The sequence below is a fragment of the Poecilia reticulata genome, chromosome 1, assembly GCF_904066995.2.
Source record: "Poecilia reticulata chromosome 1, P_reticulata-male-v2, whole genome shotgun sequence".
NCBI classification, from domain to species: domain Eukaryota; kingdom Metazoa; phylum Chordata; class Actinopteri; order Cyprinodontiformes; family Poeciliidae; genus Poecilia; species Poecilia reticulata.
The window spans coordinates 29,150,260-29,167,210 of NC_088830.1; the positions used below are offsets into that span (position 1 = coordinate 29,150,260).

At 39.5% G+C, this 16,951-nt stretch overlaps 1 protein-coding gene across 1 annotated transcript; it reads right to left on the reverse strand.

Annotated features, from left to right (window-relative positions):
• Positions 1-2,122: 2,122 nt before the first annotated feature.
• Positions 2,123-16,195, reverse strand: LOC103470735 (sterile alpha motif domain-containing protein 9-like). The gene is made up of 5 exons (XM_008419380.3): positions 15,712-16,195; positions 11,424-11,543; positions 11,197-11,301; positions 3,959-3,989; positions 2,123-3,868 (listed from the first exon to the last, which is right to left on the reverse strand). The coding sequence occupies exons 2-5, from the start codon at positions 11,516-11,518 to the stop codon at positions 2,243-2,245; spliced, it is 1,857 nt and encodes a 618-aa protein (XP_008417602.2). The 5' UTR covers positions 11,519-11,543; positions 15,712-16,195; the 3' UTR covers positions 2,123-2,242.
• Positions 16,196-16,951: the final 756 nt, after the last annotated feature.

The following is a 16,951-nucleotide window of genomic DNA, read 5'->3' on the forward strand; positions in this document are numbered from 1 at the left end:
AGCTATTACCCTTTCTTGTGACTTAGGTCTCAGGTATGTGAAATAGTTCTCAAAAAAGCTGAAAATTTCCTTCAGTCTTGGCTTCAAAGAAATCAAAAATCTCTCATGGTGTGACAGGACGTCCACAAACTGGGCAGTAGCAGCGTTGCTGTGATCAAAATGAAAATCTCTTATTGTGTGGTGGCCTTTGAGAATCTGTAATAGTTTGTCTGTTTGGTATCTGTCTCTGCTCTGAGAAAGAGGAAGTTCTCTGATGAGGTCAAGGAGGATCATCATAACTTCTGTCTCTCCAACATAGCCTGATGTGTTGTAGGACTTTGGCCTCTTTCTGTTGTGGAGATCAAATGGGTCTATAGTTTCATCTTTCTTGGCCAGCTCCTGTGACTCTTGGAAGGCTTTTACAGCTTTGGAGCCCAGTATCAAGCATTCATTAAGAGCTTCAGCAGTGAGAGGCTCTGAATCTTCAATTTTCTTTTTGAGCTGGCTCTTGTAAACTTGTCCTACTGTGTCTGCAATGTAGGAATTTGAATTTTTACCTCGTGCATCTAAAGCCCATTTTAGGGCAGCCTGGAAGTCTTTTTCTCTCAGACAGAAATATCTTGCCAGTGCCTGTGGCAGAGTAGCACTTCTGTCAAACCTTCCTATGGCTTTCTCAAAAAGCTCTTTGACTTTTTCTGATCCTTCATCTCCATGTATTTTTTCAATCAAAGGAGAAAACTGTGTATCTTTGTCATCCCCTTGTTCTTTCCTGTGTCGGGAAATGAGCATGCTTTGAATGTTCTGAACTAGGAAATCCTTTCCCATGCAAGATTTATAGAGTTTGTCACAGTGTAAAATGTCAATAGTTACTTCTGCTGAGGATAGTTTGTGTTTTTGTTCAAGGATCTGAAGACAGTTGCTGGCGATCATTGGATGTAAGAACCGCACCGCTTGATAGAAGCCATGCTCTTCAACACTGAATGTTATAAGCAGCGTGGAATATGGATTCATTACATTCTCAAGTGTCTCTCTTTTCCAAAAGGCATTTTTCATGCCAAGTAGCTCTTCACACAAAGAGAGAGACATGTAGGATCCATTCACAAAAGTGTTCAACAAAGCCAGAAAGGAGAGGAGCCTCCCTTGTCGACCAGTTGCATCAAGATCTTTAAGAGTGTTGCTCACAATGTTGGTGATGTAAGTCTCACTGAAATTTTTTGTCATGATCATAAAAGCGTAAAAAGTTTCAGGCTTCTCATGATCAGCTTTTAGCTGCTGAAGTTTCTCAGAAAACAATCCCTGCTCTTTGGTTGACAACTTGTTGGTTATGAATATGTTAGGAAGGTTGCTATTTCTGGAACTCTCATCGGGAAACTGTGTTCTCTCACAGTTCAGTATGATAACCATGAGAGCGTTCTGCTGTGTCCTTTCTCCAGCAACATGAAGGATGCACTGCTTAAGGTCCTCAACATCCTCCCAGTTGTCCACTAAGAGGATAACAGGTGTGTGTCCTGGCTGATCCTGTTTTCCATAAGTGAGCAGGTTTATGACTTGAGCTGCAATGTCGTTATTTGTTGCCCTGTTGTTTTTTACGACTGCACATCTGAATTTCTTCCGTAAGTTCCAAAGAACATGCATTGCAAGGGTTGTTCCCCCACATCCTGGGGATGGAAAAGGTTGATCATGACACATGAAAATGTGTAGCCTTCGACAGGTGTGATCAGATCATACAACTCATTGTATTTGTCTCTCTTAATGAACGGCAGCCTGCCTCTCTGTTCAGAGAGATGAAAGTTCCACCATCTTACTTGCCCCCCTCTATAGAATGCCTCTTCTATTTTCTTATTAAACCCATCAAAGGAATCAGACTTTTCAATTTCTGTATTTTCACACTCATTTTTACTTAAAATGTCCAAAACTGTGAAAAGTTCCTCAGCTTTTTTTGTCAACAGCACTGAGCTTGAGCCTGTGGATGGCAGGTATCTCTGGGATGATTGTGTTTGAGGCTCTTTGAGTTGCTTTACTGTACTGGATATTTCATTCAGGCTCAGTTCATAGATGCATTTATTGGAGATGTCTTCCTTACAACGTAACTCTATCAGCTTCTTCCAGTGACTGAATACTCCCGAATCTCTGCAAATGCACACCATGTTGTCAGCCCCCTCCAGGGTGCGATAGATTGCACAGAATGTCTCCAAAATAGGGTGCGACAAATGAGTGACAGCTGAATGAAGCACAAAAATAACCAGAAGTCTGTCTTTTGAAATTACATCTGGACTGCAAAGAAACCAATCATTTTGCTGATGTCAAATGAACGCCTCTTGAGCCATTCACTGGGTTTTAGTGGCATGTGTTCTTCACTCTCCTCATTTAATCGACCATTGCAGAAAATCCAACTTGTTTGCTTAAACAAGTTAAGCTTTCCCAGCAGTGTAGGTAAACTTTCCTGAGTGGTGTACATTTGTGGGTAGTGGAGATTAGCAATATGATCTTTTCTGTAAAAATGGCATGTTCCATTTAAATCAGACTCTGGGTCAAACTCTAGTACAGAAAACAGAGATATTTCTTTTAGAAAGTCCATGTGCTCCAGCTGGCCTGGGTGACATTTGTCAGTAACTACAATAACCTGAAGGGAACTCTCAAGAACATGTCTTCCACGTGTCATCAGCTGCTTTAGCCTTTGTCCTTGGTGGTTTTGAGGGAAACATCTTTCTTTGTTTTCTTCTGCTGCCTTGCGTGCTGACACCAAGTTCTTGACTTTTTCAGTCAGATCTTTCTGTTTTTCTTGACCAACTCGTGGATTAGTATCTGCTAAAATGTTGACTGACCGTGGACCTTCCCTAACAAATAGGCACAGAGTTTTGCACTGATGTTTTTCTTCAGATGATGTAATACCCAGTTCAGTATAGAAAAGATAATCCTGTGTCTGTGAAATTGCTGGAACCACATCAACCTCGATCACCCACTTGTCTGAAGCTGTTCCATTTTCATGGAGGACTGGTATAAAGTTTGGTGGTCTGATACACAATCGGGCAACTTTCACGTACTCTTCTTCAAAAAAGTCCCCCAGAAATGATTCAAATGCCTCATTGTACTTGTTGAGAGAGGAGATCTTCTGCCCAACTACTTGACATTGTTGTTGCTCTTGTTGTTGTCCTTTGACTCCAAAATGTATTGTTCCATTGGTTCGTGAATTCATGCAACTGGCAGCAAAACTAAATACTTCTCTAGTGAATTCATAAAGGATCTCCCTTTCACTTGCTTGGTTTACATTTGGCAGAAGGTGGTACTCATGAACAGGGTCAATGAGATTACTTGGACCTGCCATTGGTGGAAGAATGTCATTTTCCATGTAGAAGATTGAGGAGTTACTTTTATCAAAGGGTCGAATCTGACATACTGGCCTCTGTCGTTGTGGAGCTTTTAAGTTGTCATGAGTTTGAATATCAAATTGTCTCTCAGCTATATTTGGATAAACTCTTAATAAGTCACTTGTCATCTGTAGCATCTGTACTGAAGAACTTAGACTTTGGATTCCTGAATCTGATGACACAGTCTCATTTTCTGCTGATTCATCCAGCTTTCGTGACATCTCTGTATTGTCCCTGAGGTTGAGTTCTCTCTCTGGTACTGGAGTGGCTGGTACAAATGTTTCTGATTGATTCTTAAACTTCTTAACCTGCCTTAAGATTTGTATTGCTGGTGCAGGTGGAACACCAAGTTCAAGCAAGTCTTCTTTTTCATAAGAGGTCAGGCAAGCTCCTGTAAGCTCCTGGTCATAAAGTTTTTGTGCAAGTTCTTTTGATACCCTCAGTTTAATAACCAACCAGTCTTTAACTTGATCCTTAGTCCAGTCTTCAATAATTGGTGGAAGTGTTAAATTATGATCGTCCTAAAGAAGGTAAAACAGAAGATAAATTAGGTTATGGTATTTCCACAGACTTTTCTGAACATCCATTATTGTTATTAAGAGAACACATACTGTTTTTGTCAGCAGTCCACCAATTGCATTGCTGTGAACAAATCACATGAAAAACACATTTAACAAACAAAGTGTATTTCTACAGTGCTACATTAAAAAAAATTAAATGTCAAAAAAAAAGCACAAAAGGTTCACTTGACAAACCATCTCTTGAAACATACCCAACAAATTAAAATTTCCATTCACTCAATTTCAGGTACTTTGTTTGACCAAACTAACAGCAGAGTTAAATGTGTTGCTATGTGCCAGATCATCATCTTGTTCAAAAATTAACATCAAAACCTGTCCATCACATTTTTGGCACAAACTCATCCTCAGATAGATTTTACCTAGTCATTTCTTCCTATTCTGAGCTCTTTTCAGAATGAGTTGTTTTTGGGTCCTCATGTCATTTAAATCCAAATAAGTTTCTGCTGTCCATCAATTCCATGTGTACACTCACACTTTATGCAAGTGAAAATGGCTGCCATAATGCGCAACTATAAAACCATGCATCTTTCACCCTCTCCTCCTTGGGCTGCCACCTTATCGTGGTGGAGGGGCTTGAGTGTCCCAATGATCCTAGGAGCTATGCTGTCTGGGGCTTTGTGCCCCTGGTAGGGTCACCCAAGGCAGACAGGTCCTAGGTGAGGAACCAGACAAAGCGCAGCCCAAAGACCCCTTATGATGGAGACAAACTTTGGATCTGGCGTTCCCTCGCCCGGACGCGGGTCACCGAGGCCCCACTCTGGAGCCAGGCCTGGAGGTGGGGCACGATGGCGAGCGCCTGGTGGCCAGGCTTTTACCCACGGAGCCCGGCCAGGCTCAGCCCGAACGGCTCACCCCCTGTCGGAGGGGCCAAAGGGGTCGGGTGCATTGTGTTATGGGCGGCAGCCGAGGGAGGGGACCCTGGCGGTCTGATCCTCGGCTGCAGAAGCTGGCTCTTGGGACATGGAATGTCACCTCTCTGGTTAGGTGTTCTAGGCACGTCTCACCGGGAGGAGGCCTCGAGGAAGACCCAAGACACGCTGGAGGGACTATGTCTCTCGGCTGGCCTGGGAACGCCTTGGGATTCCCCCGGAGGAGCTGGAAGAAGTGGCTGGGGAGAGGGAAGTCTGTTCCTCCCTTCTGAAGCTGCTGCCCCCGCGACCCGACCTCGGATAAGCAGCAGAAAATGAATGAATGAATGAATGAATGGATGGACGGACGGACGGATCTTTCACCCTTAGCCAAACCTAGAACTGGAAAAAGTGGAGCCCCATGCATAATTCAAGGATGCAGAAAATGGTTTCTGAATGGTGTCATGTTATATCTTCGGATTTTCTACAAAGAGTAGGGATAGAACTTTACCTAGGTCTGTTGGCAAAATCTACAGTGTACTGTCTGTAGTTTTCAAAAGGGTACATGGAAAATTATTCACCCACCCTACAATTTTCTTTGGTAATATGGCTGGGACAATGCCAGTGATGACATTACACCACTCCTTTAGTGTTCGCTAAGGCAGAACTTATTTAGCAAGTGTGTTTCTATCTCCCTTTTGGAGCATTAACTCTCTTTTTTTGTAAAAGACAAAAACCACCTTAAATGAGTGTAATTTTTTTTAATGTGAAGTTTAGAAAATTATTTTGAATTTTGTTTTTGTACATAAACCTTTTGTTATGCAATACTTCACAATGCACTTTAAAAATATTGATGGAGACTTAAAAATAAAACAAAGTCATAGAGCTCCTTTTATCTGGGACTAGAAGAATGTTCAAGCCAGCCAACAACACAACACTTGATCTTTTCAGCAGCCATTGTACAGCACATAAAGCAGTAAGACCATCTGATCAAACACGATCGTCTTCTATTGAAATCAGCAGAGTTCTGCTTGGTTTAGGGGCTAGGCTCAGCTTAGAGTTGCATGAGGGGCAGAGTCCTACGAGTGTGACTTGTTGTATGTTTTTTTAACGCTTAGACTGTTTGTAGAAGCAGTAGAGATCTGAATGGAAATGCAAAAATTATCAAAAAGAAAATCTTGACTAATGGGTCCCTTTTAAGGTTAACAATACCTGCTGTATTTTATTTCACATTAACTCTGCAATGTATATTTTCATTTAACTGTTAAAGACTCAACGGTTCTGTGTCTTTTCATTTGGAAAAATAACATACGGTCCCATTTTAGAGTGTACCTAACAGATTTGACTCAGTTACAGGTAAAAATTGGAATAAATGTACAGGGGGAAACATCAAGAAAATACACTTGCAGCTTTTCAGCATTCTGAGACTTTGAAAAATCTTTCCCATTAAGAATATCCTTAACTGGGTGTGCTGTGGTGGCGCAGGGTTTAAGCACAACCCACATATGGAGGCTTTAGTCCTCGACACGGCCATCGCCAGTTCAATTCCCGGCCTGGCGACCTTTGCCGCATGTCTTCCCCTTCTCTCAATACCCACTTTCCTTTCAATTAACTATCAAATAAAGGCCACTAGAGCCAATAAAACCTAAAAATAAAAAAGTATCCTTAACTGCAACGTGTGCTTTACAAATAAATTTGGCTGTTGTCCAGCCACCCACTTTCTATTCCCAGAAAAAGCTTCTCTTCTCCTTATCCTCCTCCTCCCAAATGAAATACTTTAGGATCGCTGTGCCAATTAGTAATGAGAAAAGCATAACTAATAACTCAATTAAAAAAAATGTAAATAAAACTTGTAATGGATTTTGATCAGTTCAAAAGGAGGGTATTCACCAAAAAAAACTGACTTCCTGTTGAAAGATGGCAGAGCTAATGTGATGTCACCAAATCAGTAAGTAAATGTGTTAAAATACTGGTCTGTGATTACATGAAGAAAGCTAGATACAGCTTTGATCCAGCAAAAGGCTTTTGATAACTTTTGATCTCCAATGCCTTAAGATGCTGAGTCATTCTGAAGTTTTCAAGTCCAAAATTCTAGGAGTTTGTTCCAATGCAATGTGTATTAAACAGACAAAAAGGCAGCTTTGCTACAACATGACTGATTTCCTGAGGGTTATGGGCCATGGGTCCAAGAGACTCGTTTGTAGGTCCTGAAAAGCTATGTGTTCGAAATATTATAATCCTTGGTCAAATTATGACTGATGGGGCTGATTGTTGATTCAAAACAATCAGGAATTAGGCCATGGCCACCAAATATTTGCATAAATATTAGAGATGTGTCGATCAAGTTTTTCCTGCCGATTCCGATCACCCATGATCACGGCTGATCACCGATACCGATCACATAATTATTATTTTTTTAAATCATGAGCACTACTGGTTACATTATGTGGAAAAAGGAACCATGAATTCACCTTAATTTAGACAAAAACTTGTTTTTAATAACTTTTTCCAAGAAGAAAACAAAACAAAATAGGCATTGTCCAAATTGTACTGCTATCGGTAATACTATATTTAACAGACTGAAAACATATGGTGGCTCTGAAGAGGCTAAATAATACAAAGAGCCAAAATAAAACCTCTCAACATTGCCAAAGAAATTCAAGTATAAAACTTAACAATCAAAGGCAAATACAGGTTCCATTACAATAAACAATCCTGAGTTACTGAATGAAAACTTCCTGATAGCATGGCAGCTAGCTGATTACTGCTAGTTCTGAGTGGCTGTTTCTGACTGAGCGGAGTAATTATGCAGAACAGGGAAGAGATCGATTACTTTTTTAGAGATTATCTGTCTCATGTTAGGACAGCGAAAGTTTTAATATGTATAATTTATTTTTTTAGGTTAGATCAGTGTTTCTCAAACTTTTTTGGGCCTAGCCTTTATCCAGGTCCCTCATTATCCCTCACCAAAGAATTTGCAGGCTACTTTGCACTGACCCTTATTTTATCATTAATATTACTATCACTATTGTAGATGTTTTGGTTTTTATGCTTGTTTCTGTATTTATCATCAAAAATAATACATATAATAATATAAAAACAATACAGGCGTCTATGAAAAATGCAATGAACATTCAAGTTAAAATCGGTAGGCCTATCAGCAGCCAATCAGAATGGAAAAAATATTCTTATTTTGTCCAATTTTCTAGTTGTTAAATATTCCACAAAATGATGTTCAACATGCCAGTTTAAACTTTGAACTATTTGCAAAACGACTGAGCTCTGCAACATTAAAACATGGATAGAACTGTAACTACATTAATCATAGCTCTTCTCTTCAGTGTTTCTGTCAGTTTCTGGTGGTGCAGCTCTGTGCTGCCTTCAGTAGAATGGGACATCAGAGTATCATTCATAAAATTTCACCCTCGTGGCATTTATTGGGCAAACCAGAGCTTTCAGTGGAAAGGTCTTGCCATACCAGTTTATTCCTCTGTATTTACTTTAGTTTCTTAGTCTATTCTTGCATTTTGTTCTTCAGTCATTTCTATTTAGTTTCCTTTGATTAGTATTATCCTCTCTTGGTTTATTGCTATGTCCACTTTAGTTTCTTTCCTGTTGCTAGATTTATTTTATCGTTTATTCACCACCAGTAATATTCACTCATTACCTGCTGCGGCACCTAATCGTCATGTGTTTCACATCATGTGTTGATTTTTTCACTGTTCAGCGTCGGATTCTCTGTTTTTATGCCATAATTCACATCTAGTTTGTCGCTCCGTTTTATGTCCCGCTTCTCCTCTATCAGAGTTTTGCGCAATGTGAACGTCTTTTTTTTTAAGCACCTAAGGTGCAGGGCGGTAGGGAAGCGTATCGATGGGGAAAAGGCAGACTGACATAAACCTTTTAAAACAATGGAAACAATTTATGCATTCTAATTATTGAAATTTAAAAGTGCTGTGTTGTTCTATCACCCCCGTTTCATACCGGACCACTTACAGCACCGGTGTTAACGCTATAAAATGAACGCTCTCTATCGTGGTATCACTCATGGAGGGATTTCTTGATTTCTTTATTTAAATGGGTTCATTTTTCAGAGGGATACACAGCGAGGGTATTGTGATTTTAGCTACCAGTAGCAGGAGAACGAAGCTGCGCCAAAAAGCTAACAGAACCTACAAACACTGAAAAGAAGAAGAGCTGCCATCGATACAGTTGCAGCCAAGCATGATTTACTGTTTCACAATACAGTTTTACCAAGTTGCTCAAAGTCTAAACTGGCATTGTTGTGCATTTAAGGTGTAAAGTTTACCTTCGACCAAACCCCCCCAAAGGCATCCCAGCGCCCCCCTTTTGTAAAAATGTCCGCCAGCGCCCCCTGCCATCCCCTGCCCCTCGGGCGTTCACAGGCCCACGTTGAGAACCACTAGGTTAGATGCTGCAGCTTTAAGCAGAGGTTCGGTGTGAGAGTCACTACCAGGTGGAGCAGAAGCGAAGCTCCGTCTGTAGCGCGTAGCAGCAGTTCAACAGCAAGAGCAGAACCAGCGTCTTACATCGCACCTCGAAGACTTAAATAATTTTGCGGGTTATTTGTTTAGCTTTCTGGCCATCATGCTAATCCGGGTGAGTGTTTGTAGCTGTGCGCTGCTTTACCTGGTATCTGATCCTCCATGTTTTTTTTACTGCAGTGAGCCTCGATGTGGCCAATCTCCTTTAAGTATTGTATTGTTTTTATGCCATATTAGATTCGTCGTGTTGATGCATTTCTACGTGCTTAACCCCAAGTGATTCAATTTTCCGTCGCTACACGCAAACTTCCCCATTCACTCAGTGTGTTATGGTTTCACATCACTTAGGATTTGTTGCTGCACGTTTGCGCAGTGTGAAGGAAAGAGGAGATCAGCTGCACAGGCAGGCTGAGAAATGAGATGCAGGTGATCGGTATCAGCAACAAGAGCCAATGATCGCCGATGATTGATCATACACTTTTTCACGGAAATCGACCGATTATGATTGGTGGCCGATCGATCAGCACACCTCTAATAAATATATTTTTGGGGTTTGGTTAATGGTCGTGTTTAATTTGGAGCAGATTAGATGATATATGTGGAAATTTGAGTAAAACTTATGGTCACGGTCTTGCAGCCCTTCTCTCTTTCAAAACCTCTTAGTACTGGACGTCAAGATACACCACTTGTCTTCTGTCATTGGGCGCAGCTTCATGTTGTTTAGGTCAAATTGGCCTTTTACAGTAAAATATTACACTACCTCTAGTTAGGGGGTAGAGATTAGATGATGTCAGCATGAAGGCCATGGACTGGTGGATGTTCTTGTGATCTTGCAATAATGTTATGATCAGTAACTATTGTTTAAAATTGTGTCAATAAATGCAAATACAGTTTTCTGTATTTGCATTTATTAAACTGTCCACTAGTGACAGTTTTTTCAAAACAACTAGTGATAAATCTAGCAACTCTTTTTCTGTGTTGAAGAATTTTATGTTGACAGCTCTCTGCAGCTGACCTGCAGCTTGTCTGCCATGAGCCAGCAGTGAGAGCGGCCATTAGCTTCTCCTGTTTCCTCAGCAGTGCAGTCGGTCACACACAATCATCATAACTTCACCAAAAGTCAGAGCAGAAATTACCCATTTCCCTCCATGTCCACATTGCAAATAAGTCACACATTTGAAAAGATGAGTAATGCTATTAATCAATGCTAGCCAGGCTCAAAGGAGCAGGCTGCATTTGCAGCAAGAAAAAATGAAACAAAGCATATTTCTAGATAGCATCAACATGTGGAAAAACTCTCTCCGTTTCTGCTTGACTTGATATTAATACAGTGTAGGCCTGATTTGTTGATTACTTTCTTGATTAATATATGAATGATTGGATAGCAAAAGGTGCTGAATAGAAGATTTATTTATTTTTTCGCAAAATTTGTTTTCACTCAAAAACAAGTTTTGGGGTAAACATTTGTTTCATCCAAGGAGATTTGGGTAAAACATCTTTATAGACAAAGTTTTTTTTTTCATCTTAAATGTAAAATGTATATTTATATTCCACAGTTTTGGCTTAATTATTCCCCTGTGTTATTCCTTCAAGGGAATAACATATTCAGAGCTAAAAAAAAACAAAAAAAAAAACAAATAGCATTTTTGTCCACACTCCCGTTAAAGATTATTTAGTAACTAAATTAGTGGGTGATTATCTTAATAATCAGTTTTTCCCTATTAATCCGACGAGTCGTTTCAACTCAACTTTATCCTGTTTCAATTCCATAGACCACCATAATTGCACATTTTTTGTTACACCTATTTAAAGTTTTATCCACCTTAAAATCTATCAAATTCTCCTGGTCTTTAATTTGGAGTTCCAAAAAAATAAAACAGGAAAATAAACCTTTTTAATGTCTGGAGGGTCAAACCTGAAATCTGGTGGAGGGGTCTTAGACCTGTAGCTCCTTAGAGATGGATCTGTTGGGTCTGAAGGCCTCACTTTCATTTCATCCACCACAGAGCTCTGATAATTCCTGGCAAAGATATAAATATGTGAATTTAAGGAAGTGTGTAATCATTAACAAAACCTGAGCAGTTAAAATCTTTATGCTTTCATAAGAGTTGGCACACAGGATAAGTAATGACAGTAACACACCTTTCATCCACAGTGAAGTTCACGCGGTCCTCTTTGGAGTGGTCAGTCATCATAGAAAGGGACGGAGAAGAGCTCTGCTTCCTCTCAGGATCCATCGCTACTTTGTGACTTTGTTCTTAGCTAGTTTTTACAGAGGGAAAATATGGAGAATATATTTTTAGACTTTTAGAAATCTAAAAATGTAAGACAGTATAAAAAAGATAGATCATCTGTGGAGAAGGAAATAAAGAGCTTCTCTGCTTTCTGCCAGTGCTCCCAAGATTAATCACAGAAATACACCACTCAGAAACAACCAATTAGAACCAGGTGGAGGGTCTTAACACTGTTAATCATGCTTGTGTACAAGCTGCTTGCATTCTCCCCCTTTTCTCTCTGCTTCACTACAGCTTCTTCCCGATAGCACAACCCGTCATCAATGCTAATGCTAGTTAGCAAAATGGCTTTCCTGTAACAGTAAGTTGTTTTACTGCCATTAGCACATTGAGCAGCATGTACACGAGTTTGATTGACAGCGCTAAGACCTTCCTCCTGGCTCTGATTAATTGTTTCTGACCGGGAGCAGTAATTTTCTTCAGATGGCAATAGGAGCACTCGGAGGATGAGAAGGAGCTCCATTTTTTTTCCAACACAATATCTGTCTCAAATTATACTGTCATAATATGGTGACAGTTTTAACAAATATGTAAGAAATAGATTTTTGTGAAAGTTACATGCTGCAACTTTAACTCATACAGAAATGTTATTTAAAAGTAATGTTTAAAACAAGTCCGAAGGCAAATTCAAATCCAGACAAACCAGGTTGTTTGGTTGGTGCCCTTTGCTAATGCAAATATTTCCAGGCAGCATTTTGAAACGGTGATCCACGCTTTTATTTCGACTCAATTGGATTACTGTTATGCACTTTATCTGGGAGTCAGTCAGTCGCTGCTCTCACGTCTGCAGCTGATTCAGATGCTGCTGCACGACTTTTGACTGGAACTCGAAAGAGGGAACATGTGACCCCTGTCTTGGGCTCACTTCACAGGCTGCCTGTATATTTTAGGATTCATTTTAAAATGCTTATGTTTGTTTTTAAATCACTACATAATCTTGCCCCGGCTTACCTCTCTGAGCTTCTTCACCCCTACGTACCCTATCAGTCTCTCAGGTCAGCAGATCAGCTGCTCTTGGAGGTACTGAGATCAAGAACGAAGCTCAGCGGGGACAGGGCTTTCACTGTCATGGGTCCTAAGTTATGGAACGACTTGCCTTTGCAGGTCAGAGAGGCCCCTTCACCGTCCACTTTTAAAGCTCGTCTTAAAACCCATCTATTTTACTTGGCTTTCAACTCCAGCGGGATCTAGTTTTAAATTGTATGTTTTTGTTTTTAAACTGTTAAAGAGTTTTTATTTGTTTATTGTTATGTTGTGTTTTAATGTACAGCACTTTGTATCAGCTGTGGTTGTTTTTAAAGTGCTTTATAAATAAAGCTGGTATGGTTTGGTAAATGAACACAAGCAGCAGCTCATGAAAAAAATTATTGTCAAAGAAACAGCGAAGTTTTGAAACGTCCTGTGCCTGCCTAGTGCATTATGGCAAATTGGTTTATATAACTGTTGTCTTTACAGCCTTTAGTTGAATTCAGTGCAGTTTTAGCAAACAGCATATTACAATAAAACCATCTTCACAGATAAATCAAAGAAGTCACTTAAGTTCTTGGTAATTTTGTACCAAGAGAAGTTCTTCTGAACACATGAGACATGCATTAGTTTGTCTCTGTTTACTTCAAAACAAACGGAGTCTTTTCTGTCACAAATAAGAATCAAACACTATGAAAATGTATGTGGTCAATCTTTAAGTGAGTGAAATGTAACCGACTTTAAAAAACTGAAAAGAAAAGGTGCATTAGTATATGATGTATAAAAATTAAAAAAATCACACCTGTATTAAAAACGAGGGTGTGTTTACATTAATGACGCAGCTAGGGCTGAAATGATTCCTCGAGTGATTCGAGTACCTCGATTATTAAAATTCCTCGAGGAAAATTGACCTGCCTCGAAGCTTCGTTAATTTATGTTTTATCATTTAGCGCACCATGTTTCAGCCGGAACATTATTTGCAACAACTTCCGCCTCTGAGTTGTTGACGGAAGCTACGTGTTAGCGGCATAACGTCCAATCTTCAAGTTCGGCCCGTGGGAATTTTACTGATTGGTGATAATTCCGGGTTTTCATCGTTTTTGTGGGACCAATAAACATCCTTAAAATGACCGGCGCGATGCCGGGAGTTCGGCAGCCTTTCTGCTCCGGAGCTGCTGGTTGAACGGTGGGAAGAAGCTGAGGAGGATTTATACAGGTGAGCGGAGAGACTGAACACGGCGGGCGGCTGAGGGTTGATGCTTACAGGGTAAGAGCAGCTTTACGGACGAACCGCACAATAAACTTATATCATCCCGGTCTGAACAGACGGGAGGCGGAATATGGCTGGTAGATGAGTTTCTGAACGGAGGAGCCGTAAATATCCCGTATTGCTCCCCCGGTCTACAAAAAAGTAACTGGTAGGGAAGCTCAAATGTGGAAAAAATAGACTGATGTTGATATCCGATAGTAACACTGGTGTTATGGAATATTTACCAATATTTTATTTCATAATTGTTTTTATCCGATTACTTGATTAATCGTAAGAAAAATCTATAGATTACTCAATTACTAAAATAATCGTTTACAACAGCCCTAGACGCAGCCATCACAAAATAATGTGTGTGTATGTGTGTGTGTGTTTTTTTTCATCATTGACAGCCAGTAAACTCCTTCAGATGAACTTCTCAAGGACAGTTTTGTAATATGCGTCCATCCCTGGTGTTATCTTTTGATAAGAGTGGGAGATGCAGAAATAGAAATTTAAGTTTAGACGTATAACATTTTGGCCTTGCATGACTCAGTATTTTGTATAAGCAAGGGTTGTGATGCCAGTCTCAGGTTCCAAAATAATTTGTTTTTAGGTATTGGACCGGGAACTCTTAAATCTGTGCATTTGTTATTACTTTGCCGACAGTTAAGCAAAGAAAGAGTCTTACTTCTTCTCTGGTTGGTCGGTAAAGCGATTCAAAACTTTGACTTTCACAGAGATCGGGTTACAGGGGAGGAGGAGGAGGAAAAAGTGAAGTGTTACCCCATTCCCCCCCTCTACTCAGGAACACTTTTTTTTTCTTTTTCTTGTTGTATTTGTTATTGTCCTCAGGAATTTTATAGATAAACACCTGTGTGGGTGGCTCTGAACCGAAAACACCCGACTCGGATGGGGTGGGGGGCAGGGGGGATTTTGGGAATGAACCAACTTTTCTTTATCAGTTCTGTTCTTACAGAGATAAGCAAAAGTGTATATTTTTGTCAATATGATGTGTTTTATCATCTCCAGATGGTACACTGCCAAAAAAAAGAACATCTTCCATTTCCCCTTGTACTTACGGAGCCCTCCAGGGGACATGGGGATTTTTTTCTTTTGCGTTTCCTCGCAAAAGGTTTTGCGTTCGCTCGCAATAATCTACTGATCAGTTCATGCGGCGTAATTGATACTGTAAGCCTTTATGGTTGCCGCCGTACTTTCTGCTTTAATACAATGTTATGTAACAGAGACACAATCAAAACTGTAAGATGACTTATTACCCCGCGATAATAACTCAGAAATAGTCCAAATAGTTTAGATGTATTTTTATTTCTTTCCTTCTTACAGAAAGTTTCTGTTTATATCATAGGTTTGTTGTGCCTTTCTATACTGAAGAAAAAGATATAAAACGTCAGACATTTCACAGAGATATTAACATTCATGGAAACACCTTACATAACATTGTATTAAAGCAGAAAGTACGGCGGCAACCATAAAGGCTTACAGTATCAATTACGCCGCATGAACTGATCAGTAGATTATTGCGAGCGAACGCAAAAGAAAAAAATTCCCCATGTACCCTGGAGGGCTCCGTATGAACTAAATGGCCTGACAACTAACCAACCTTTTCTGCCTCTTTATAAAGTGGGGAAAAAAGAGATAGAGATATGACTGTTTAAAACTCAGTTCGGTGTACATGGACCGTGATATGCATGGCGGCAGATAGACTCCCACCGTCGTACCAGGTTTAATATACCGTATTTTTGAAACTTTGCTATTTGAAAACGTTAAGGTTTCTCATTCAGCTACAGTGGAAGAAAAACAGATGAACTGAATCAAAACTTTAAGCGAGGCGTGTACGCTGGCATAAAGTTAAACAGCAACGAAGTCCGTAGATCGCTGTACACAGAAATGAGTTACTCACCTGAAACGATTTCTATCCGAATGTAAACATTTCTGGCGCTGCAGAAAAATCAGCTCAATCCCAAATGTCAGTCTGTGGCTCAATCAGCCCGAAACTCTATGCGTCCTTCTGTGCTGCTTAAAGTGCAAGTCATCTTCTTCTTCTTCTTTTGCTTAATGGCGGTTGGCAAACAACGTCTTGATGCGGTAACGCCTCCAGCTTAATCTTTATTCCAGACACAGGAGTTAACAGAAAAAATAAAATCACAAACCATAGCCTTTATGGTTTGTGATTATATGGTGTGCATTGACCATTTTGAAATAAATAAACAAAAAACAACAACAACAAACTACAGGACCTAAAAGACTACTGAACATGGTCAATGAGTCACAGATAAATTCTGACGCCAGTAATTCCACAAATATAAAGTAAATCTGAAGGCATCAGCGCAGGATTCGCTAAAATGTCAGCTGTGCTATTACATAATATGGATAATATAAAGCTGTACTTCCTTTAGCCTTCAAAGAAAAAATATTTTATTATTATTATTATTATTATTATTATTATTATTATTATTATTATTATTTCCATATGACTTTTAAAATCAAGAGAAAAAGAAAATTTGGTCAGACTTTGAAATGGGTCTTCAAAAAATCAAATATCCCCCTTGGCTTTCTGGGTTTCTTGAGCACAACACAAAATCTCACTAAGTAATTTTTGTCTAATTTCTAGAGCAACTGTCTTAGTAAACTTGAAATAAGACAATATTAACTTTTCTGCAAGATATATTCTGAGTAAATAATTCCTTAATATTAATGAAGAAGAAATTGTTCCAGATTATTTCATTCATAAAAGACATTTTCCCCATCTAATCTAAAGATTCTGCATGCGTCTTCTTTTGTATTGCTGCCATAGATGGGCACATTTGAGTGCAGAAGGCTTTAAAAGGGAGCTGTTGCAGAAGATGAGCACATACCAAATTTTCTGATCAGCATATTGACTTTTGCATACATCATATCAACCCAAGTCATGAAGTTTCAAAGGCATTTATGCCATAATAATAGGAAAAAATGAAATAAATAAATACATTCTCTCATATTTTTGGTATTTAACAACTTAGATAGTTTGATAATCACATCCAAGTTAAAACAGAAACTGTCATGGTCAGTTTTATGTAGCTTCCAGAGACATTTTCACAGCAGAGCTTTTTAATAAAAATTAACTAAATGAGACTTACAGCATGAATGCAGGAAGACAGAGG